The 27,213-nt window shown below is 34.4% G+C and overlaps 1 protein-coding gene across 2 annotated transcripts in view; it reads right to left on the bottom strand.

The window, feature by feature from the left end:
* The window catches only part of LOC113499718 (uncharacterized protein CG43427-like), a 97,797-nt gene that overhangs the window by 39,285 nt on the left and 31,299 nt on the right, over nt 1–27,213 (bottom strand). Inside the window, exons 1-2 of one of the 2 annotated variants that reach the window (XM_026880295.1) lie at nt 7,212–7,351; nt 6,788–7,017 (exon numbers count right to left, since the gene is read on the bottom strand). In XM_026880295.1, coding sequence (XP_026736096.1) covers nt 6,788–6,892 — 105 coding nt within the window. In that variant the 5' untranslated portion in view covers nt 6,893–7,017; nt 7,212–7,351. Of the gene's footprint in view, nt 1–6,787; nt 7,018–7,211; nt 7,352–27,213 lie in introns of those variants that run through there. The other variant, XM_026880296.1, reaches the window with a different exon arrangement.

A 27,213-nucleotide genomic window follows, 5' to 3' on the forward strand; every position in this document is an offset into this window, starting at 1 on the left:
CATTACAAAATGTCGCCGACTTCTGACATAACTTGTCACACAACTTTCTTTTCGCTGTATAAAACTACGTAAGAGTTGATAAAAACCTGGTTTATTATATTATTATGTTTATTCATTCATGCAAGTGTTAACAAATGGTTTTTGACATTTAATTTTAATTTGAATATGAAAGTGATGGCTGGCTACTGCAGCAATCATGCCCGAATGTGTTTTATGAGTTTTTACACACTATTCAACTTTAATACTGTATTTGTTACTTTAAAGTATAAAGTAGCAACAGGTGGATAAATAAGACCGTTGATAAAGCTTACTAGTCGTTGTCAGGTCTTTAATGTAGCTAATTAATTGATTCTTCAACATTTTAAGCAACTTCCAAAACTATTTTATAGTTACTGCACCTTTCCTTTTAAATAGTTGCAAGCGAATTTGAACTCTAACAACATCTTTTTTGTCTGCGGTTGCAACGACAAAGTTTTTAATAACTATGTTTCGCGTGTAGGCGTTTCATACGTGATCAACGAACGACATATAATTAAAATAATGAGGATCTGATTGGCATTGACTAATATTTATGTCACGGAAGTTGAAAACTGAGTGCGTTTTATTTTCAATTTAACAAAACTGTCTGTTACAAAAGTTGCGAAAACGGCATTCACTTTTAAATGTTGTATGCACTATTAAATTTATTGACACTTAAATTGCATTATATTTAATAAAAGTATGGGTATTCAGTTAAGCCTAGACTTGCAGTATTTGCTTGAATACCAGCTTGAATCTAGCGATTGTTTTTTCAAGATTTAGCACACTAACTTGTGAAATCAATTTAGGCAATGTTTGTAATTATCACCCCAACCCATGTAGGAGTTAATCACAGCTGTTGCAAGCATCCTGACACATCAGTTAATTGCCATCTTCAAACATTAAACAAGACGTTGCCGATTAATGTGGGTGGGGAGGTCATTAGAAAACCGTCGACCGCACATCAATAACTGATATTTGTCAACGCTTTTATTTCGAAGCAATAAGGTCGATTTTCCTTTGTCTTCAATTTCTATACTTGCTGCCTATCGTAAGATCAAAATCGTGATAGTACTAAGCATTTCATACTTTTGGTACAAATATGCCTTCGGGCTACTTCGGGCCAGATGGTTCCCAAGACGTGACCCTTAGCATTTTCGAACGTATCGTTTCGTTCGATACGTTCGAAGGCCGACCGGTGCGGGCGCAACAAAATGTCAGTCGAGGCAGGGTTGACACTACAAGAAAAATAATAACAAAAACATATGCACTTCCTTGTCGCTAATAAATTTGTTTACCAATTTAAGTAAGGAAACTTTCCAGTAGCATTTCGGTTTCAATTAATTTGTGTCTAATTAAAATACCTTGTAGTCCTTATCAATTACGCATTGCATTAGGTCAGGCGGTCAGATAATAACACAGAAATCTAAGCAATAAATAAATACATTTGCGATGACTAATGTGACGACGCAATCAACTAAGAAAACATAAGCAACAGGATGTCTTTAATTTATTGGTAAAGGTCGAATGATTGTGTGGAAAAATCATCAGAATTTATCGCATTATTTACATTAAATATGTCATACTTTGTCAATAAATTATTGCAGATGAAAAGTTCAAGATTGAACAGTACACACACATGTGCATACATATATATTGCTTATGCATATAAAGCATAAAAATACAATCTTCTTAAAAGTTCACATACCAAATAAGTGCATCATCTTGGCACGATACTTTAACGACCTTGAGGTTCACTCTAATCTTCATATCTTTCTTCATCATATCATGAGCTATTATGGTCTGTGTGATCAAATTAAAAGATGATTGGACTCTATTTATGCAACCAGAAAAAATCTATTTTTTTTGACTTGTGTCAGCCCTACAGTGTCCAGGCGACAGGTGCACAAAAATAACAGATGCGCTTCCACATTGTGCTACAGCGGTCGAGATTGGCCGTGGAGGGCAGCCCGAGTAACAGATCTACCTGCTCCATGAATGGGGTGGAGGGATAAGGAAAAAGAAACCTGTTGCGAAAGGATTTGCAACTTTCTGAGAAATTCGACGAAACAAGCGTGAAGGACGAATTTTGAATGTGGCTGTGGAAAGATTTTTATGATGTCTAGTCAATTAGGTTGATGAAGTAACAGCCAAAGGATTCATGGCTTTTTTTAAAGTAGGTAATTAAATTAAGTACTATTGTGAATCTAAAGCAGATGAAATCAAAAAAGGTGTCAAGGAATAGGGAAAATCGGAGACTTGCAAGCAATGACCTTATAAGGCTGCAATAGAATGCAAGTGATTCTGCCAGGGTTAAAACATCAATTATTTAATAATAAATAACTTAACTTCCCATTACTTAGAGATCCAATCTTAGGGTAAATAAAGTTCCTTTTTTCAATAGTAACAACTCCTATTAGCAGTATTAACTGGGACTAGCAATGATTCTATGTCAGTCTGCATGTTATTCTCTCAGTAAGTACTTCTATTCTATAATATGTACAAAACGGGAGTGGCAGTGGCATTCAATGTTTCACAGCGATCGGCCAGAAATCAGTCACGACTATGTCTGGGCATTTGTACCTTACTACCATTTTCAAGCACCTTGAAGGTTGCTAACTTAGGGCATAAGCAGTCCCAGCAATTGGACTATTTTAAAGGCAAAGGGAGGCCATCCAGGGATAACATTATTTTAACATTATCAAAGGAGAGAACATCAAAACAGTGTGATATTTTAAGAGTCTGAATACGTACTATAAACAGTTTCTTTATTCAACTATATCTTCTCAATACCTAAGCCAATTTGGATGTATCGAAGTTCATCGATTGTATTGAAGTCACTAATATCAGTATGCTAAGTCAGATTTTTCGAAATTTTGAAATGTATATGGACAACTTTCATATACAGTTTTTTTAGTTATATATAGCATTTACACTAGGGCATTGATTCAGGACCTCTTAGGAGTTTAAAATAGCTTGATGTATATTATGACCCCAGTTTAAAGGCTTAGTTGACAGCCTACTTTATCTAATCAAGTGAAACCTCGCCCTTGTTTATATAATACCTTGGTTCGTATCAGTGTAATCAGTGATAATGCCTTAGGACCGGTCGCATGCCCTTGTAGAGAGAAAGGACCTGATACGTGACCTTAAAGTAAAAAAGAACTTGACTTGTTTTGGCGCGCTTTAGAGAATTTGTGATGATGTCACCTTGTAGGAATCAGATTTGTGTGTTAAGGTTATAGATTTAATGACAAATGACAAATACTATAAAATTATACTTTTGTTTGGTTTCGGGAATCAGTATTACAAAGACTAATGAAGTTTCTACAAAATGTTAAATGGATACAGCGCAAGGCATTACGAGTTTCTCTGCTAGGATTTGCTGGTCCTTTTAGTTATCCCTTATGCTTTATGAAGCAATAAATCTAAGAACAACACACCACAAATTACAGCTTTAAAGGATGATCTTAAACACCAATTATTAACCCTATAAATTACACCATTCATACATAATTCCAATACAAATTATTTCTCAGCAATAATCATTTGCCGATCAGGAATACGTGGCTATTCAATTTCGAACCCAATTACATAAGTCATAAGAGTAATTACGACTTGTGTTTGTACACCGTGGGAAATGCAGGGGAGAGTGGAAGGCTAATTGTGATTGATCGAGTACATCCTCGATACTCGATATAATTCGATGCGATGATACTACGATTATGAGCTATTATCGATGTCACTCGATTCCTGTGTCGAGAACCGGACTAGTATTTTTGCAAGAGAATTAAGGCGGGTTACACGTCTAGCGATACTGCTGTAGACTTTATTGCATCAGTTGTGGTGTAATTAGCTAGGATCTTACATAGGTATTATAATTATGTACTGTACAGAGTACAAGCGGGATTTATGAATCATATTATTAACGCTTGCTAAATAACAGTAACGGATATCTCGTTGGATGTATTTTAATCTATTAATACGCAAATTAACCTTAATAAGCTTCCTTTTTATAACTTTATTGGAACTTATTTAATAAATTACTTAAGCCACTGCGGTAGCGGGTTAGTTTATTGACAATAAAAAAATATATTCATTTTTCATATTTCTAAGCGTCTTTCGGGAGGATTCCACTAACAATCAAGTCACAATCACAAATTACATAAATGCTTGTCCCACAAGAGGATCCAACCCGCGTATAGTGCCGTTTTGGCGTGGTGACCGTACTCGGCTATCGGTACTGTCAAATAGAACATTTTGTCGGCCTTACTACTTAATGGATCGTGTGTATCCAGCCTTATAAAGCTAGCTATTCAAAGCAGTTATTCGAGAATCACAGAGCTAGTATTACATTAGCGTTAATTCTGGTTGTTATTATGTGTCTAATGAACTATGTCGCTATGAAGTTTTAGCCTTATTAGGAAAGAAGAATTTTAATTAAATACCAGCATTTTGTAATCACTTGCGTATTAGTTAATGTGTTACAAATTAATGAATTCAATTAAGAATTCGAAGCTGATATTCTTGTACTCTTTATAAAACTTTTCAAAATAGAGAATTTCGATATCTTTAATTTTCAACATTAGATATTAATTAACAAATAACTTTATATTTCAAGACTGTCTAACGATATCCACGTAAACTAATTTAATTACAGCACTTGTGTCCATAAAATAAGGAATTTAATCATCGATTCGTGATAGTATGACAAACAAGAATACTATTAAGTTATGTATCACGTAATTATCATGATTCAGATATAATATACATTCTTAACTTGTTTCCATTGACAATAATATAAAGAATCACCAGTTTTATTTGTAAATACAGGAATGGACACAATATACGTCATTTGTTTAAATAATTGTTTTTGTTTATCTGTGGAGATGAAATGACACGTGTTGAGAGAATGTTAGGATTTCCCATTGACATCCACGTTATTGTGACTAAAACAATTGTTGCATTAAAATGATTGTCTTGTTGTTATTTTGTTAAGTTCTTATTGCTCGCTGTAAGGAAAAATAATACTTCTTGGTAATTATTTAACTTCTAGTTAATTAACAGTAATTCGTCGTTTCTACTGTTTTATGTAACGTTTCGTGTACATACTGTTAATTTAATGTTTTTTTTCATTTATTTCTAGTGAAGAATAATTTACAGAACATTTGAGCATAAGCTGAATCAACAACTCCTTTTCCTCAAAGATCTACACGTCTCTTAAAATACTATTAAAAAGCAGTGAAACTAAAACTTAGCGACCATAATTAATTAAGAATGACTTTCTTAACCTCTGAATACTAATGTGGTGTTGCGAAATATTAAAGCGACACTTGATGCCATCGCAGGTTTCAACATCGGAATTTCACTTAGTCAAGCTTTTTCAAGGCTAACACCAACTTAGGTTTTATTCAGGATCTCAAACACGTATTCTTATATCACAAGACCTATTAAATGACTCATTATATACCTACAAAGCTAAAAAATAAAATAACAATTTAAAGTAAATTTAATTTGGGAACCAGTCGACAAAAGCTAGTATTACATAAAAACCGATACACGAATTGACAACCAGTTTTTTATATGCTTTACAAAACAGTTAATATATGAATAGGCTCATTCACCTTTAAAAAAATCTGCATAACCGAAAAAAAAATAGATAGGTATTATTGTATCGAATAGTGCGTAACTAGAGAGCGGCTAACGGATTATTTTTCAATAAATAAAAATATAAATATAACTAGTTCTTTTCAACAGCTAACGACGGTGAAAGTTATTTTTTAACGCATCACTGCCTGCTATTTACCTACAAATAAACGTTATTTTTTAAATTAAATATTGGCTTAGTTGGTCAACCGTCGCTAATCAATTGCAGATTGACAAAAACGCTGTTATGGATAAGAGAATGTGATAACATGGTTTTGTGAAAGAAACCATTATATAGCGAAACCTAAGTGATGCAAATGAAAGCAATTAAATCTCCTCAAACCGGTTACTTGAGTAATAGTTCATTGGTTATGGATTATGGATGGTAATTAAGTAATTTTCGAAAACATGAATAGATGTGATAGAAACACTTTCGGTGGCTACAGACTCACCGTTCAGAAGTTAAATAATACTAGACTTTTGATTTCAAATTTAGTTTTAGGAAATGCTTCAAGGAATGATCGAAAGTTACGCGCAAATATTTTAGTAAATAAAACTCTGTGCTAAAACTTTGTGTTTATGTTGTTACGATTTTTGTTAGAAATTGACTCAGGTCGATCAGACCTGAATAACACCACTATAGTCAATGAAAATAAAAGAGAGAATGTTATGAGTTATCGCATAATAACCGGCATCCGACGTGACGCCCAAGGTAAACCTTACGAGTAATTAGTACATGGCTACGTTTATAGCAAGAAGTTTCCATTAAAAATAACCTCTGTTTGATTACACGGATGTTTACGACTTTTATCAGCAGGAATGCAGTCTTATCAGTCAACTAGTGGTAGCAAAGGTGCTAAATACGTTACATTAAGGTAGGTGAGTGTCGCGAACACTACAGTTTCCTTTTCATACTTTTTTGTTTCTTCAAGTAGGACAGAACAGAAGTTGCAGTTGTTAACATATACCAAAGAAACCTCGTTTTATAACACACAATATAACGGCTACGAGTGTTGACTATTAAATGTAACACACAAAAGTATTGCACAAACGAGACTTTTGAAAGTCATTAAGTAACAACACGTGAGCAGAGCAAACATCTCGCTACAATAAAAGAACTTACAGCTTTAGAGTATCCGCTGCCGGCGCTGCCATCGGACGAGTTGCTCAACCTTCTCTCGCTGTTGGACGCGGGCGGCGACCACGCCGATCCACTGTCTGACGGCATCTTGACAACCACAACTGTCTCACATCATAGCTATCAACCACTATTAACTCGTTATTAACCGTTATTCACAACACTAGCACATCACTATCGGTGTTCCGCGGTCCATTTTACTTGTCCCGTTTTACCTGCGGAAGAAAAAAAAAAGTTGTTATTTTTCTTTATAATGCAATGTTGTAAACGTTATTCGTTCCGGTAGAGAATGTACTAGATATAACACAAAATCTGACAAGCGATAACACAAAACATGTGTTAGATAATCTTAAACGATAAGTCGGTAAAAGTAAAAATAATACACTACTTGACACAAAAAGAAACTTACACAATGATTGAGAGAATATAATACACAAATATCGTATAACAATAACAGTAGTAAGTTAACAATCGCTCGGTTATTTCGAAAATAACCGTTATTGTAAACGTACGTCCGTTCGGTCGCGCGCGCGGCGGAGCACTGGCGTCGCGAGCCCGCGCGCAGCACAACACACACAGATACAAACTATTATTTCTTAATCTATATCCAGTTATTATTAAAACAATTATATTTTGCACAACAAACTTAATGTTTTTGTTGTATTATAAACATTTTAGTAGAGATAATGCATTAGTGTTATTAGGTGGGATTTAACAGATGTAAGTAGGTAACTCTTTTATCGGTATGTAACAAAGCGGGTGTTACAAAATAATCAATTTGCCATTGACCAATATTTCGTTTGAGTTTTTGTGTTACTGTTACACTGAGGCACCTATTTTTGAGTTCTGAATCAGTTTCCGATCAACTACCGTTTTGACAGTCGTATGATACTTTCTCGTGTCACGAAAGTACATCACGAATGTCCAACGAAACTTGAACTACATTTAAATATGACCGTACTATATGGCACAAATACCTCGTGTATCAGATCGGTACGGATTTGTGAACATGCGATCAAGTATTTGAATGACACCGTGCATGCACACATGATGCGATCTATCGGCGCGGGCGCAGCGGAATAGGAGGCATTGTACTGCGGGTCGCCATGTTTGAAGGATTTGCGGGGATAGTCCCTTAATATTTGGAATTGAAGGGATTTTATATTGAGAGAAGCCGGCCCCCATTAAAGCGTTATACAAAGGTATAGTGATGTTCAATGGTTCAATTGTTGCTATTTTTATTGTTTTCGTCTTTACACTTCATTCGATCTAGGGAGTAAAACCAGTTTTTTTTTCTACTACTTTTTTCGGAATCGGAATCTACGCATAAATCATAATCTAAAACAGAACAAGACTGTAATTATGATTATACGAAATATAACACCCAATTACACGAAACCAAATCATGCATTTAATCATTCAATTTGCTGCCTCGATATAAGTTGAAATGTTAAGGATACGCTTTTTAGTTCAAATGTCAAGGTGTTACATTTGATTAAAAAATACTATAAAAAGATTGAAATACCAATGCAAAAAAAAATTAGGTACGAAGAGTGTGTGATGAAATACGTAACGTTAAATGTACTTTTAAATCAAATTAATTTATGGCATAAAGCCGAAAAGACACTAAATGGAATAAAAAACAAAATGCAAAAAAAAAAAAAACTGAAAAACCTAACTTAAATACTTTCAGTTTTTTTATTACCTAATGAGAAAATAAATTCAGGAATTACTTACTCAAGTAGGTACCAGTCTGTTTTTTTGACTTTAATAAATTAACACTTAGGTACTTAGTGCAATTCCTGGGGTCAATAAAAAATTAAAGTTGTGTAGTAGCAAGAAATGAATTATGATTATTGAACAATGGAGTCGCACAGTCAGAAGTGGTGTTTTTTTAAACGGGTAATCTTAAAGGTGTTTTATTAATGACTGGTAATTACATTTGATGAGGTTTCCTTTAATTACTTTGTCCTTTAATGTCACGTCTTAAATATTTTAGTCATGTGCAGTAATTGCTTTTGAATTTCTGTTCTGAGATTTTATAAACTTTTTACTGCGACAAAAAGCCAAGCTGTCAACTAATCTTACACTTCGAATTCCTACTTATTATTTTTAACTTCAGGCCATCACAGACAATCTTAATTATAATTACATTTAATTAAATAGGAAACAATCACTCGACCTACTGTACTTCTCTAATAACACATTGACGAGCGTACAGTTACAAGTTCGAAATGATTGCTCTGAGCAAAAAGTGTAGGCTCGACCGGGCAGCTAATAGGCCCAAAACGGTTGTTACCAAGAACGTACCTCCAAATCTTCAAGTATTACAATTGCGGTTGTTAAAAAGAGATGCCACTCAACGCGTTAGTGTGTTGTCTCTCTTCTTCAATTGCAATAGCATTTTTTGAGACGTATCGGTAGGTAGATAGATTAAGAGGAGATTAACCTGAGAATACCAGGCAGGGGAATAAACATCAGAGTTTTGTATTTGAAAACTTCGCTACTTGAATGTTTTTTTATGTATTTCTTGATCGATTTCCCAAAGAAGGATGTTATATATTTAAAGAATATTTTCCGTTTCGAAAATCCGTTCTCACTTATTGAATTGTATTGATTGGTGTGATTATTCTCGAGAATAGTATCTGCTATTGTTATTATGATCAATTTTATCAATATATTTTGGTTGCCTATTTCAATTATTAACAAAATGGTTCAGCTACAATTGGAAGCTGACCATCAAAAACACCACACAAAAATTTTAACTTTATTTGAGCTATTTCATTCAAAACACTCTTAAAACTTTAAAACATAAAAGATAAAAGCATACAAAAATATTAGTTTAACGCGAATTTTATTACAAAATACAGTTTTAGTGTCCAAATAAGGTGCGCATAACAATTATCGTAAATCTTGCCAAAAATGGTATTTGCAGAAGCACCGGATAGGACATATTACGTCATCTGAGAGGTATTCTAGTCTCAAGAGGTTTGTTAAATGAATCATTATGATGATGTAGGTACAGTCAAGGCGACCTTGACCTCTGTTTGATGAACAGAAAAACTGACGGAACTGGTTCTATTGATGAGATTGACGTTTATGATGATAATAATCATAGAAGTACAGGATTATACTTAACCATCTCATGTGTAAATCCTCGTTATATACTATCTGTGTACCAAGATTCGTCTAAACTCGTGCAGTTGTTTTTGAGTGAAAGGGGAAGAAACATCTATAGAAACAAACTTTCGCGCTTATGATATTTGCAGGATAGTAGAATTGATGTGAAATTGAAGGAAATGAAAAAAAAACACATGCCTTGTGTTTTTTTATTGCTAGAGATTACTTGTCATTTTGTATAAAGTCAAAGACACTTGTAAGTTTTATTAATATTGCAAGCATGACTAAATTAATTTCTGTATGCAGCAGTTGAAACGCGTTTTTACAATCTTGATTTGATACTTTTATATCGCCCAAACATGTAGCCTCATGCAGTGAAAATGAGATTACTTAGTCAGCAATTTTGCAACGAGAATTATCGTCGACGAATATTTGCATATCATGGTGGACGAATTTGAATACAATTTATTATAAAACCTATCCAAAAATCTATGCAAATTTATAGGTATTATTGGATATCCATATTAGCTTTACCAAATTGGTACCAATTGTTGCAAATGAACAATTTTCCGTGACAGTTTCGAACCAGATCCTAATATGCGTAAAACCCATTGTCACCTTACGAATGGGACACTTTCTACGCTTACACACCGTGCGGAGATAACGGCGAAATTGTCTCGCTGAATACAATAGTCGGACACACCCTTATTCCTATAAACATAAGGTTCAAGTTCGGTACTAAAGGGCACTTTAGGTCATTGTAAGTAGAGACAAAGGGCTAACAAGAGAAATCGGCCGGTTTGGCCTTATTCGTAGATTTATGTAATAGAGTTTATTAGTAGGGAGTTATGGGACCGGATTGGTTTATGAAATACTAACGACCCGCCCTGGCTGGGCAAGTGCTGACCGATACGACCGATTTACACAAATACACGAGGACTGTGGAGTGTGGACACACTTCCAGTAGCTGTATCATTTAGTGGTACTGTAATGACTATATTTATTGTAAGTTTACAGAATTAGAAGATAATTTAATAGTCATTAGTTATGATTATTTACGAGTTATTTAATAGCCAATAAAGAATTGCCACATCAACATCATATTCTAAGGAACTTTATGGACCTTATCTCTGGCTAGATCTCCAACAAAGGAATGAGTTTACCACCACATTTCATAGTAAGACAGTTGTGAAAGAGGGACGACGCTCTACCCCGTGTATGCGATGTTTCACTCCCACAGTAACAGTCCCACTTGAATAAATGCTAGCAGACAACAGGAATTTTAAGGCAATATCCCAACCAGATTCAAAACAATAGAACGCAATACACTCGGGCCATGGATCTTCAAATACGAGATACTAAGAGCAGATATCATTCATTGATTGTTGATAACAGCGCTATCGGCGATAAAGACGAGAGGAATGATAAACAACTGACAAGTATGAGACAATAGGGCATGAGATGTGCCTTATATTAGGTATGTAGTTGAAAGAATGTTCCAAAACAAATTCGGCTAATTTTACATCTCAACCTAATGAAGTTCAGATTGAGAACGGACTTAAAGTGTAATATTTTGTTGTAAAGTCGATATACAAACCGACAAAGCGTATTTATTTTTGTTTTCTTCTACCCTTTGCCTTCAGTAATTAACTAAAAAACAAGTAAAAATACAAGTGCAAGGTCGACAGTATGTACCTAGCTAAAAACATAAAATAAACAAAACCATCAGTGCCTGCACTATGAGATTTTCAAGTTGGTTTGTATACGTTGTGGAAGCGAGACGGCAAATTACTTTGTATAGCTGCATCTCGCTCCCACAACGACAACAGTCTTGCTTTTGGACTGTATAGTACAGGTCATGTTCAGAAACCAATAAGACACAAACTTCAAGGTTTTCGCGACAAGTTCGAAAAATCGAGAATACTTTATTCGTTACTTTACTGATTGTCATCGTAACTAGTATCAAGTACTTTGACATTATCATTTTATAAATATTTCAACAGGATATTTTTGAGTATAATATAAAACAATAAACTAGGTACGTAGGTACTTGAGAGAATCTGTTTGTCATGTTTTAAGTATTGCTTGGTATGTAATAGGACAGAAAACTGTCTGAATATAATAACAATGTTAACGACAGCATAATGTCACAATACGACATTTAATTTTACGCACTATTCATATAAATTTACTCCAAGCTGTTTTTTGATAGGGTTGTCGGATGTTCAAAGCAGTTTTAAATATTTATAGACCACAGTTATTTTTAAGAGATATATCAGAGACTATCGTGGATTCCTCTGCACGACACTCAATGTTTGGTAAACTAGGAAACTAATTAACTATTTTGTGGACACTTCTATACTTACTTCAGAAAATAAAATGGCGTAAGAATACACGTCTTCAGACTCGTCGAAAAGGGGTTATATTTTTTTGCTAGATTTAAGTACAGAAAATATTCATAAATCTTAAACTTCATAAAACCAGTAAGTTACTGCTACCGTGACAGCCCTGTACGCAGTGATTACAGTGCGTTGCAGATCAATTAATAATGGTTGGCATTTAAAAGAATCTCGGCGTTGCAGGAAGCGGCGAGGCCGTCCGCTGGCATTCAGCTATCCCTTCGCTAAGGATACGGAACTTGTACCTCCCATAAGGGGTTGCCAGTTAACTTTATTTAATTTGACATTGTTGGCTATTTCCATATGGCAACCCCGAGTATTTAGGAACTGTGTTTAATGTTAATCGTAGGCTTTTTTAGGAGGTTCTTTGTGTGTGATGGGTTTTATTTTGTTCCTGTGGTCAGATAGGCATTTCGCTGAGTTGATCAAGGCTTTAAGTCACCTACAACATTGTATGGGAAAGGACAGAAGAACTAGGTATCGTGGTATTTAAATGATCCTTTCTCCTATAATGTAAATGTGATACAATGTTTAGTAACACAGCTGTGTGAACTAAGATCTCATAAAAACTAAAGTTCAAACTAATTTGTGCCAAACTGTATTTACCAATCACAAGCACAAAAACGAGTTAATAAGAAAACTTAAATGTTCAATTTAAAGCAACAATACCATGGTTAATCGATCTCCAAACATTATGTAAAGTTAGAGCGAGACGCAGATAGCTGTACGTGTGGCCGTCGCAAAAACAGCGGTAACGGTGCGCGTGCGCATCCGACCGATAAAGCGACGTGATTGTAGACTGTGGTCAGTGCCGGGGAGACAATTTGGGGAAATGTCAGTGGCATGAATTGATAGACCACTCCGCTTGATGCCCATCCTTAAATTGTCATAGTGGTGCCAAGGTAACATGTATCGAGAAATATCCAATCCAACTTTACATTACAGTTTAGACTTTGAAATTAACGAAGACCTCGAAATGATTCAATAGGTACTAGTTAGTAAGAACGGTGAAGAAACGTAGATTTGTTGAAGTCATATTTAAGCTATGATTAAAATAGGTGGCTAACAGAAACTACAACTACATATCGAAATATCCTGAAGTATGTATATATCCGCGCATACATTTTTTTAAACGGCTCCCGCACTGAGTAATTTATCCTTTTGTCGCAGGGGGTTACACAAATCTTCAAGTCAGATGCACATAGACTCCCAGACTCAGGACAAACACTTGTCTTACCCGCGACACTTCTCGCCCAGTAGTTTCGACGTAGAGATCACAGCCACTCAGGTATTAGTGCAGTGCAGTAGACAATATTCCAAGGAATTATTTATTTTAAAATTCAGTACACTTTATCCACGTGCCAGCTATAGTTTGCATAACTAATTACCCGTCTGGCGTAATGTACGGACACACATTCTTTAGTAAATAAAAAAGAAAATTAACGTCACTTTATTTAAGCCTTAATTTTAGATTAAAACTCAAAACTAGTTTTATTCTTGATTTTATATAAGATTTTTTTATTAACTACTGTGTGTTTCGTACGAGTTCATATCTAAATAATGTTTAAGTTTAAAACAAACGTAATAACACACAAAGCTTAAAATAAAATTAAGGACTTCTCAACCAAAAGACGGAAATGTTCCCCCAATTTATGTTGATCGTAATTATGGTAATATCAAGAAGTATTTGGGGTGAAGTTTAAATTCATAGCACAGGCTTTAACAGTTTATCATGCGAGTTGCAGCGGTATTGTGTAATGGTACGAATTGAGAACTTTTGCAGACAATACAGAATCAAAATGCCTAACGAGACCTGAGAACCTAGCAAGCACTCCTTTTTAAAGAGTGTATTATTGTAGATGCGGACAAGAGATGGAGTGTATTGCGCTATCACTCTATACTTCACATAGTACTTCGGCTTAAGCCTTTCTGCTGAGAATATTATAGAAAGGGCAATATAAAAAGAACCTTTTTTCATTGCCCCTTCTCCTTCTTTTTCGTCGATTATTTGAACGTGATCTGGTCAGATTAAAACGTTACAAGGTCTGCAAGACAAAGCTCTGTTTGTTTTAAACGTACAGTCTAAAACAAATCCACAAACGGATAAAAAATACCCCCAAATTAAATCTAAAGCAGAATTACGAACATTACATGTAAACTACAAACTACAAATTCAGACATCCAAGGTATTTTCCGTACGTGCGATAATTTGCAAATTTGCACACGTAACGAGTGGGAATGTGTGTAATTTTATTAATTAATTGTTAAATAATACAGTGAGAGTGATACGCATGGTAATTTCACTACCTGATTGCGTAACTGAAGCTCGATTACATGTATTGTGTGCGTTACCGTCACTTTAGATAAAAAGGATTTGTTTATTATTACTAGAACGATTGTATTCGGAATTTATTGATTCTTTTGTTTTGGGCTAACAATGGCGGCTTGTGAGGGTCATTGTTTACGATGGTTTTTGTGCTTCATGAACTCGAGAATTTTTAAGGTATTATTGTATCAGTTGTTGCTACGACGAGAAGTTGTTAGTCTTTATTTTTAAATAGTAAACGATCTCGATGATGTATAGGTGGTTAATAAGTATAAAAAATGAGTCGGAAATGATTTCTATAATATTGATCTCTTTTAAATAGACATTCTTAAGGAAATGAGACTATCTGTATATCTTTTCCTATTTATTATGTACGAAGTTAATTTTATCCGCAATTATATTACAACTTAGCTTAATGGTTTGTGGTGTAGTTTCTCTACAATAAGATTTTTTCTTCAACTTAGTAGTTACAGAATAAGTGTCAAGTAAGAGGAGAGACCAATCCAGGAGTAGGTGATTCCAGGTTGTCATGGTGATGATGAAGTCCAGCCAGTTGTTGCCCTGGGTCAAGCTTGGACTTGAAGTGGCTATGTAATATGTTAGCCAAATATTTTTAGTGCATGAATTGGTTATTGGTAGATCAATGCCTAAGAATAATTTGAGGCACAGGCACTATTCTGAGGAACTCTCAGTCAATAAGTCTATTGTAGAAAATATACAAGATTATATCACAAAAAAGTCTCATTTAATTTATGCACAACATAATCAGACAAATTAGAAACATCCCATAAATATAAATCTAGCTACGAAATCAAGCCGTCATTATACATTAGAACTGTAATTAATACACAGTATTTGTTAATTAATTCGGCTGTAACGCGATACCTTCGTATGAGCTTAATTAAGTGGCTTGTTATGTATTTACTTAAAATTCCGTTTCTATGTTTTATTAGCATAAGGATTTATATTATCTATACTATAACTGGAAGAAAATGTTCTGTTTATTTAAAAGTGCCAACTTCCGCTAAGACTGGACCAAACTTTGGACTAAGCTTCAAATCTAAAATCAGTTTAAAATCATCAGAATACTAGATTTTTGGGTACAATATAAATACCAATTTAAATGCGGACAACATCACATACATTGTTCTGAACCCAAAGTAAGTTGCTAAAGCACTTGTGTTATGGAATTCAGATACAACGAAGGTACCACAAACACCCAGACCCGAGACAATGTAGAAATGTGAATTTTTACATTGACCCGACCGGGGATCGAACCCGGGACCTCAGAGCTAGCGACACCTTGAAACCGGTGCGTACGCCACTCGACCACTGAGGTCGTCGAAACAATGCAACAATGACAATTTTATATCATAGACCAAAGAAGTTACCTGAACAACTAGTTACTTATTATAGGTAACATATAAATAAATAAATAGCTAATAACAACACTGCAAAAGCCTTAATAGTCAAGCTACATTAAGATTTATGATTTGGTCAACAGTTCAGCACTAAATACAAGTCTAATTACAAATGAGCTGGCAACACAACCATCCATCTCATTACCACCAGCTACCGCCCTACCCACATTCCTTGCAAAACAAACAAGTCTGTGCACCTTAAATGGTGTTGCCACATGTCCTCTCGTCCGGTGCTCTAGACTTGATCTATTCTCGAACAATTTTGTTGAACGATATTGACAAGTAATTGGTGTTTTTGTCTTGTTTTAAATCTAGATGGCAGGTGGAATGGATTCCTCGTAGGATGGTATAATGAAGATTGTTTTATGTGAAGCTGTATCTAAAGTAGAAAGTACTGAGGCTGGATCAAATCAGTGAAGTGAAGGCAGGTTGGACGATGGTAATGATTTGACTAATTACAATGCTTGACTAGAAATAAAAATGAACGAATTTCGTTAAGCAAACCAATTATTTACGATACCTCATTAACTACTAACTTATAAATATTAAAGAGACACTACATCTTTTATTTCTAACTGGCACGATTACGTCTTGGCATCCTAATATTCCAGTTTCTGTACTTAGCGTCTATCTCACGTATATATCGAGTAAATGCAATCTGAAGGCACCATAAGACACATGTCTGTCGAAACTAGAGCCTCGACAGATGGCCGAGGTTGTATAACCAGTGAGATTGTAAAACTGTAACTCTATGCGAACAAACCGAGCGTGGAGGAATGAGGAAAGATCGCTGATTTTTAGGTGTTAAGTTACCGTCGTGATAGTTGATAGATTACTTCAAGGAGGCCGGAATTTACAGGTCACGTATTCATACAATGTTTATATCTTGTTGAAGAATAATGCGGTCTTTGTTAATTCATTTTCAGGAGATATAGATCTATATCTTAAGTATCTTTGCAAATCTGTAAAAGCGTTGACGATGCACAGTCCATTAAACGTTATACAAATGATAATGAAAAAAAATTCTTAGCTTATTTCTAAAAACTACAAAATTCTGGTTTTTGCATGTATTAATATATTTTGTTCCACTCTAGATATTTTAGCGGAAGAAATTACGAGATTCGTTTCAATGATGAAACTAACGGACATGAAAAGCCAAAGTTTGCAAATTTTAATTCACAAAGAGATTTCTTTTAATTATGAAAGCATTACTAAGATCACAAGAGAACAATATAGTGTATTTAAAACTATTAGAGATAAGATCAGACAGATAGCCATCGAAACAGAATCAAATAAAGAAGAGATGTTGGGTACAGACAGTACAGACATCAAACCTATCATTTGGTGAGTCCAAACGAAAAAACTTTTGCAAAAACGAACACAACACATGGCCTGAACGACCTTTGAAATTCCATCGATGTTGATGCACCAAAGGAAAATGAGCTCCAATGTGTGGATGATAAAGTTGAAGTTGGAATGGAAGGAGGATTGTATAATGACGTTACGGGTGTGGTAAGGAAGAAAGGTACTACAAAAAGAGGAGTAGAATTGTGAAGCGGTACCCCAACGACCTTGGGTTACTGTAGGCCGTGTATAGGCTGTTGCTCTGTTGGGTTCAGAGCCGGTTATGTTTTTGTGGAACCACTTTTGGGTCGTTGATGGATGGGGTTTGGGCTCCGTTTGAATTGGTATTGTGTTTTATGTTAGGATACGTTTCGTCTATAGCGAATGTGGAATTTCTTCGCATGCTTTTATGACCATTAAATATTTTTTCTTTGTGTGTTTGCATTTCTTTTTTATGGGTTTTAATGGATGTTATATTTCGCTCGGAACTTTATTACGTTTAAATATTGAACGCTTCGTTACGTGTAACGATAAACCTTTAAAAGTATTTTAGGTATCAAATAAAACTGTTACCCACGTTTGTACATAGATAGAAATTTACCTAACAATGTTCAGCATACTCAGCATACGCCAGCTATTCCTCGTCTGTCCAGAGAATGCCGGGACCTTACGGTATGATAAAACTATTTGTATCGCTCGAAGCTTGACTTCAGCTTACGGTGCATCTTCAAACCGTTGTACAATTTATGTTAGCACTACTCATGCTGTTACCGTTTGGAGGTCCACTTACCCGATAACTGATAATGCATGAGCTTTATGCATCTGCTTTCATTGAAACTGCATGATTTATAATGATGACTAGCTTTTAAATTATTAGTGAAATAATTTACGCAAATCAATTGTAATGACTGCTTCTAACACTAATTACTAATGTTATCATGAGACGATTTAAAAATGTATATTTGCTTCTTTGTAGTGAGACATTTTGTTAGGTATAAAAAATATTTAGTCTTGATAATAAGTGTCTGTTTCTACTTTATGATGCGCTCCGCCATCATCATACTTAACGATGAGATTTTGGAAATGTTCTTGTATTTAGCATATTGTATTTTTGTTTCCAATAAATTTGGAAACAAGTTAAGAAACCAATCGATAAGTTCTACTCAAAAACTTTCGTTTTCCACCAGTTCGAGTCGACACACTTACGCACCGCCCTGTACCACACCTCGCGTCCGGCGCATCTATGCAATTATTAACTTTTACTTTCTTCTGAGATTTTTGAGACTGATGCAAATGTTGTAGAAAGTTCGGTAGGCGGAGAAATTTTGTTCTTAACTTAATAAAAATGTCTAATGTTTATACTTGTGACTTTAATTTTGTCGTTTTATGCGTGTCATAACCACCCGGATTTGAACAACCCAACCGTGTTTAAGTTTGAAACTCAACTTTATACGAAGGCTAAGGATATAAAAATAAAGACGTCAACTTTTAAGCGAATAATAAATTAAATCAATTCAGCTAAAGACCTTGACCTAAGATCTAAGAAAGTTAAGGTCACGAGATATTTATTGGATGCGCCGGTGTCAAATTTGACACGAACGCGACGCATCGTGAATGTGGTGTCTGACAAATGCATTTTTCTATTTTGAATGGCAGCTACTTTGACTTTTATAGCTATAAATTACATACATACTAATTTATTGCATTATATTATTTATCTGATGCAAAACTACAATACAAAAAAAAAACAAATCCAAGAAATTTGTATTCAGAAGACTGACATTGACTTATCAAAAGCGTTCGATAAAGTTGACATCGATGCAAAATTTCAAGGAAACACAAATTCATAACTATCCATTCTATCAATGACTACCGAGCGTTACTTTATGAATAATGATTGTTCTAAATCCCCCTATATACAGTTATATCTTCAGGTCAATATCAAAGCCATCGTTCACCAAAATTTATATAATTACACAATTAGAGCGCAAACGTTACCGCTGTAATGTAACTGTTGTAATTCTGATCGCGGCTTCTGTATAATTTAGAATGAAATTACATTAAAACATGCATCACATTCTATGAGGTTAATGCCTGACTTTAGATGATAACGTAATTGGTTGAAAGATTGATTACTGATTGTAATTGTCTTCTAAACTGACTTTCAAATGTGTTGTAATAGGACAGGTTAATTTTTAATTAGAATATTTGCTATGTATTGTAGATTCTATGAAAATGATACACGTATTGCAAGAAGGTTGCTACATAGTAAGAATGAGTATTAGGACTTATTGGGTTTTAATACATCTGTTGAAACTATTTTTTTGGATATAGTATGAAAAAGCGTCTCTGCCGACAAGAAAATGAAGAAATTACATTTCAAGTGGGTAGCCCGTAAAATTTTAACAAGTGTTTTCACATGTTCAGCTTAAAAACCCAAGCTAAGGATAAATTTTTGTTTAAGTATCAGGAGTGACAAAATTTTGAAACTCCCACTTACGAAATTTCTAACTACCTGAATTCCAAAACTGTGCGTGATAAATGTTAATAATGTTGACCTTTTATCCATTGAACTAAGGCATTCTAGTCCAATGTAGGCGAAATTAGAGACATACATTTATCGGGGCTCATAACAAAAGCGATATATTTCCTAGTTCAACGCAATCATTATGCGTCAATCTGACAACAGATCAGAAAGTAACAGTAGTGGCAAACAAACGCTTAATAGGTGAAATATTAATAGAAATCTAACAAACAGCGATAAGGCACGCTAACATTTTTACTGCATTTGCAGAAACGATGGACGTGATAACTGAGACCTTTAACATTATACTATAGAGGGAATGAATAGAAGGTGCACTTGGTGTTGTGGACGAAAACAAGGTCACCCGTTAAGATGTTGAACAAGGTTGGATAATGTCTATTGGGTCTGATAATTTTCACCTGATCATTGTTATTGGAAACAGAATGATATAATATATACCTCTTTTTGGGTAGTTATTCGAGACGCTAAGGGAAGGACATCGGATTAGGATTGTTTTAAAAAGATACTTTTAAAAATTCTTCCCTCTTGGAATTGTGAATAATGATTTATAGGATTTTCTTTAATATTCGCCTTTCTAACAGACTGAAGTTACTAAGATTAACTGTCGAGTATTAACTACAAGATTTTCCATCCGGTATACTCCAAGATTCATATCAAAGTGAACCTTTTGTTATCTCGCATAACAGGTCCCAATTTAGTCTCAACTGGTAGCAGTATCTCACACCATACGAGCAGTAAATACCAACAGACAATGCTATTTAATGAAGTGAAATGTCTTAAACATGCCACATTAGCCGTATCGATAGTTTGAGTGAAACCTATGGGCCTTGTAACGTTTAAGAAAGCGGCCCAACCTAAGAAATACTGCTGAAGCACTAAAAAGGTATTCTAAGTTTACGATTGATAAGTTCAAAGAACAATAGACTGGTTGAAAAGTTTCCAAGGCACCTTTATTGTACGGCAGACTTCCGCTTACAGGCAAACTAACTCAAGGAGATTAATGTGTTAAATGAAACTGCAACATTTCACAAACATACGAAGATAAATAAATATTATTTTAGAGAAATCCTGGCGAATTTATTCAGTAAAACCCAATGAGGTTTTGGAGGTCACGAAGAAATTAATATAATTTGCATTTCAACAAATAAAGGTAATACGTAGGCGGCTATTAGTCACGCTTAATTCTTATGGAAGTAAGCAGACCCACAAAAGGAACGTGACGCTATACAAATTACCTTTACCAGGAAACTGAAAGCGTTGCACTCCATATTTCAGTACAATACAACGCAAGGATACATTTATTGATAAAACACTAATTTGAATGGAAAATATATGCTTGACACAATTCGCCAATTTAGATATTAGAAATGCAGGCGTCGATCAAAATGCACAACACGTAGAGCATTAATGCTAGGAAAGATTGCAAAATCCCAAAGCTGATACGCCAGGTTATCGGAGTCACTAGGCTTATCCGTCCCATCTAATCGCGGAACCCGCACAGAATGATAAAGAGTTGACACACAACTCACAAAACATGTCTCGTTACAATTTAAATAGACAAAACATGAGAATTTCAAAAAAATCAAGTTTCTATTTCATGACCAAGATAATATCGTTGTATAAAGGGTTTGAGACCATTTTGTAACTTCTTGTCTCCTGGCATCTCGTGTTGCGTCAGTTGGTACAGAAACGTAGCCTGAATACTAAGCGAAGCCTCTGCTATTGTTGAATATTTCATACGGAGCTTTTGTAAGTGATGAGAATTATGCAACAGAATTAAAGAGATCATTTCGTTGTATCAAAATAATAGCTTCCATGACGCCAATCGTAATTAGAACCGTAATGATGAACGTTTCTCAATGCTCAATTCTAGTAGAAATTAAATTAAAAATAAAACAAATATTACTTTATGCTGTAATGGTAATTAGAAATAGATTGAATATTTAACTATCTTATATAATTAAAGACACGATAACCGCGAGGTTATCGGTTCAATAAAAACAAATTACTCTTCATCAGACAGAAATAAAATTTATGTCAATTTTATCGGTTTGAATTGACACGGTTTTTATTATCTAATATTTGACGTTCATCTCAAGACAACAAGGAAAGTGACGCATGGTATATGAAAAGGCAATTATAAAGAACGCCAATCATGATTGCAATATAGTCAATTAACTATGAAATTGTAAAGTTGAAATACGATGGTGTGAAATAATCATATCGTCGACGGAGCTATGGAATCGTAACTGGCACAGTTACTATTATGGCAGCATTTTGTAACGGACCGTCCGATTTTTTGTCAGATTAGAATAGTAAGTACACACAAAGTATCGCTATCTAACCCCGCCAGCTGCAAAACGATGCTAGATACAGAAAAACCGGTTTCGAGGAAAATTACTGTTGCTCAAAACCTGACGAAAAGTTGCTACCATCATTAAACATTCGTATCGGAAGGCATAATGTAATACAATTCAACTCGCTTACGCAAATGCAACCGATGGACAATACATCAAGTGAAATCAATAGAACAGATCGAATATTTGACAATACGAATCTATCAATGATGATAACTAACAAAAACTAATTATGAATAGAAATGAGTGCGATAGAAGTCATGTTACAGAGATAATAGCACTTAATAAGATCAATGAATCAATGAAAGCTATAACACAGCATCTAACGGTCAACAGTACATTTTATGAACGAAAATGTTCGGTAATTTTAAATTCATATTTGATCTGCGCTAATGACGTTAAAATAACTATAGTGAATGTTAATTTTCGCCGGGTACGGTTGTACGGGTTCATTGCCCTTCGTCGGCCATATTTGACCATAGACTATGGAGTAGTGTTGTCGGTTAACAGAGCATGACCATAAATTACAAAAGCCTCCTATTTGCTTGTTAGTCAGTTTTGTGACGCATCACCGAGTTTTTTTTCGCATTCAATGATTTAGTTTTTACTCATCGAAAATTATTTGGATTTATTTCTTTGCACAGAAAATCAACTAGAAAATTGCGAGCAGAAACAACGAAAGAAGCTTTTTTGTTACTTTAAGGAAATGGCGTTAAAAATCCAAGCGTGAAAAAGAAATTATGCTTACTTACGTTATATTCATTTCTACTAAGACAATGTACCAAGGTTAGAAATCAGCTACCACGTCCTTGCGTATTTCCAAATAACTGTTATTAACTACAAATTATAGCTACTACCTCATTCTGTAAGCCACACACCATAATGTAGGGGTATTGCAAAATATACTTGTGCAGCAAACGAGACTTGCAACCGCAATTTTTTTCCTTTTACTAGAACTTAAGAATCAAGTTCGTATGTTGTTGCAATCATTTCAATCTTACTGATAGACAACCGACTATCATGAAATGATGAAGCAGTAGGAGAAATCTTAGACAGATAAACATAATTATATAAAGGTGTTAACTAATGAACATAATCGTGCTGTCAATAAACAATAAACTTGATGTTGAAATGAAAAGATCGAGCTAATTCGTTTTCTTTATATTATAATTAGTAACTGTTGCTAAATCTTATAAACTTTATTGGTCAAACCATGTTTCAATATTACTATCAAGAATTCATCTATAAAAAAGCAGAAGTCAGTACGAATTAACGATGTTGTTTTAATATTGATATGAAACGATGAAGGTGATATTAAACTAGAATTCTGACATTCGACCTCCAGATAACCCAGGACGATAATGTCAAAGCAATTTCTCTGGAATTGTTACCGTAGCGCATGATTATAACCGGTCCTAAGGTGAAGCCTTGAAGAACGCCCGAGGCGAATTTTATCATATCCAATAGAATTTTATGCGGCTTTGATAGATAGCTAATGTTTTGAATTGTATGTATACGGTTGTCCATTTGCTTGTTTTTTACTGTCAATTCAATCTTCTCCATCTTATTATACATTTGCAATAAAATTAGATTCTATTTTAAACTATGTATTATTAGAGTGACAAAAAATACCAGGTTCATGAAGTCTTTTATTATATTAAAAATGAATTATCTAATTTATTGTGCTTTTAGCATTTGAAAATGTGGCGAGCATGACATTTATTCAGCGACTATAAAAGAACATTTGCAAAATGCTAATGAATGCTCATTCTGATGAGCTACTGACTATCAAGAACGTATTTCTCAGCATTGTAAGCTGACAAACTAAAACAATGCAATAGTTAACGATGATGACATAATCGCAAATCACAGTTAGTCGAACATGTTTTGATCTAAACCTCGCCCGTTGTCCTTTACGACGCGAGATGCCGTGCCAACAATAATTGTGTTAACATGACCGAATGCTATATTTAGGATCGATTAGGAACACGACCACGTATTAAGATCACGATCTAAACATTGCATCGCGTTGATAAGATCCGTTTCTATTTCTCAGTGTCTCTCTGTATCAGCATGGTTTGCCTTTTTGATTTGTATGGGATTATGGTTATTACCAATTACCATATCAAATGATTTCACTAGGTCAACGTCTGCATTGGCAACTATAAATCAAATTTAAGACGTCATTGCGATACGGTCCACTTCTCTTTGATGCCATTACTGCGGTAATTCTATGAGTATTAATTTAAGATTACGAATGGAGATGTGTAGTTCTTTTGTCCCTAACTGTAAGAAATGTAGTTACAGCAATCTCTTGTAAAACCAATTTGTTTCTTGCCATTTTGAACTTTATTATGTGTGTCATTGAGTAGGAAAACGTAAGGTTTTATTTTATGTGTCTAGGAATTGCCGCCTGTAGTGTTTTTATTATAATTAGCATAGGTTTAGTAAGAATAATGCAAGACCTCACCATCATAGTTTTTTGTAACAACCTTGTCAAGCGACATGCATATCCTTTCTAGTTCTCAATTTGCATACTATCTGGTATCTTACATACTGTAATTACGTAGAAGTGTTGCCATATGCAAGATAGCTTTAGGACCACGTAAGCTGTGCCAAGATGGGAAGACATCTTAAGATAGTCATAACATTTAATTTAAAATATCATTTGATATCCTCACGTGCATACCACTGTGTACATTGATAGTTTAAATTTCATAAATTGAATTTAAAATTGGTAGTCTTATGGGAATGTTCATAAATGTTCTGGGTAGGAACTAAAATTTACTTGTGAATGAGCCAATACAGCTGGAATGCTTAGGTATGTATTTATTAGGAATCCACAGTCATTTAATTTGCATAGACAACAAAACTCAAAAGGTCGCATTCATACAAGTCTAATGGCTATCATATATTATAGTTTTGTATGTAGTGCGGTGGTCCATGTATGAGTGTATGACATATTGTTAAGTGGGCATTCGGTTCTCAACATTTGTCAGACATTCGCACACTTGAGAAAATAAAATAATAGTAATATTGAACTGGTAATTTAAACGGAAAAAATATCTTCTTCATAAAAGTGATAATAACTTAGAGAATACAATAATCATACTGGTGCTAATATACTTAAAATTAATGCATTATACAGACCTCATCAAATATACGAAAGACAATCATTAAAACGCCCCTACAGTTTTGGAACATTGAGAACCACACAATTAATCGACAACAAAATCATGAATGCGTTCCATTACTCGGCATGCACTAAGGCTTATTACCAAGGATGTATTATGAAAGGCAGTGGGCGTTGCATTTGCTTATCCGTACGTGTACGACTCTAATACAAACACCCACGGTTTATGAAATATTGCAAGTTGTTTTTCATCGGCCGAGCTCAAATTTACATGGTTTTGTTTGGGTTTTGTTGTGCTTGTGTAATTATGATGGAAATTTTGGTAGATCGTAAAATCTAATTGGTGGGCAAAATTTTGAATTTTTGATCCAATTAGAATTGAATTGAAATGTGGATACAGGAGCAGAGACTAAAGAGCTGATGCTAAAGCAAATAATTTGGGATAAGAGCAGGAGAATGATACCTAATCAGAATTTATTTATTGTTTCACAAACCCTAACTTTTTTATTATATATAGTAATCAAACTAAGCCCATTTTATCATAGGAATTAACTCATCAGTATTTAAAGACATTCGCTAAATATGTCACTAAAATTAATAAAGAACAAATTTTATTTTCGTCTACTGTTCCAGTACATTCTGAGTCACTTTCTGCAACAGAACCGTTACACCGATACAAAAACAAAGATAGCATTAAGCGTAGGAAGCGAAACTTATCTTATATGGAGATAAACGAGAGATAAATAATCGTAAAATACAAGATATTTAACGTAAAATACTCTAAAATGTTTTCTTAAAGACTATTCTGGAAGCCAAAGGTGATAGTCAAATTGTGAATCAGATATTCATTTTAAATACTTATGTTTGTAGAAAAAAAACATAATATCCAAATCGGAGAACTTACTATGAGAAACCAGCACATTTGATTGTGTGATAAATCTGGACTAAGATTGGATAGCGACATCTGTTGTCAATTTTTTTAAGACTGTGATTGGTTGAGTGCAAAAGTTTGAGATCTTCATAATGTGTTTTAGGACGGTCGATTAATTACACTATTTTTTTCCGTTTAAGACGCTGTAGTTGAAATACAGACATTTAAGTACATTGCATTCTAAGCACCTCACTATACCTTAAATACTAGATAATACTAAGCTATGACCAAATACTAGACTTATTTCGAAACTAATACCTGCATATGATACGAGATTGTGTAAGTTCTTTATGTTTTAATTAACGTTCACAAGGATTAGAGGTTGAATATATTTGGTTATATTATTTTATTGATTTGTGAGATGATTATAATCTCTTTTTGAGTAAAATATGTGTGTTAACTGACTTTAGATGTGTGATGAATACACACACTCGACTCTGATGATAGAACAAGGTTCTCACAAACACCCGTCACTACGCATCCACGCCCATCCCGATGGAAAGGGAGCCTTTACTTTTAACACGCTCATATTATCTTAGCAGTGGCCAGTCCTTGTAAAACGACTGGCAAAAATAGACAAGTTTCAATATCTTAATCTATACTAATATATAAAGCTGAAGAGTTTGTTTGTTTGTTTGAACGCGCTAATCTGAGGAACTACTGGTCCAAATTGAAAAATTATTTTTATGGTGAATAGACCATTCATCGAGGAAGGCTTTAGGCTATAAACCATCACGCTGCGACTAATAGGAGCGAAGAAGATACAATAGAAAATGTGAAAAAAAAACATTGCAGGTATAAATCATAACTTATATCTTCTACCCACGGGGACGAA

Source organism: Trichoplusia ni, chromosome 12, assembly GCF_003590095.1.
Source record: "Trichoplusia ni isolate ovarian cell line Hi5 chromosome 12, tn1, whole genome shotgun sequence".
Lineage (NCBI taxonomy): Eukaryota > Metazoa > Arthropoda > Insecta > Lepidoptera > Noctuidae > Trichoplusia > Trichoplusia ni.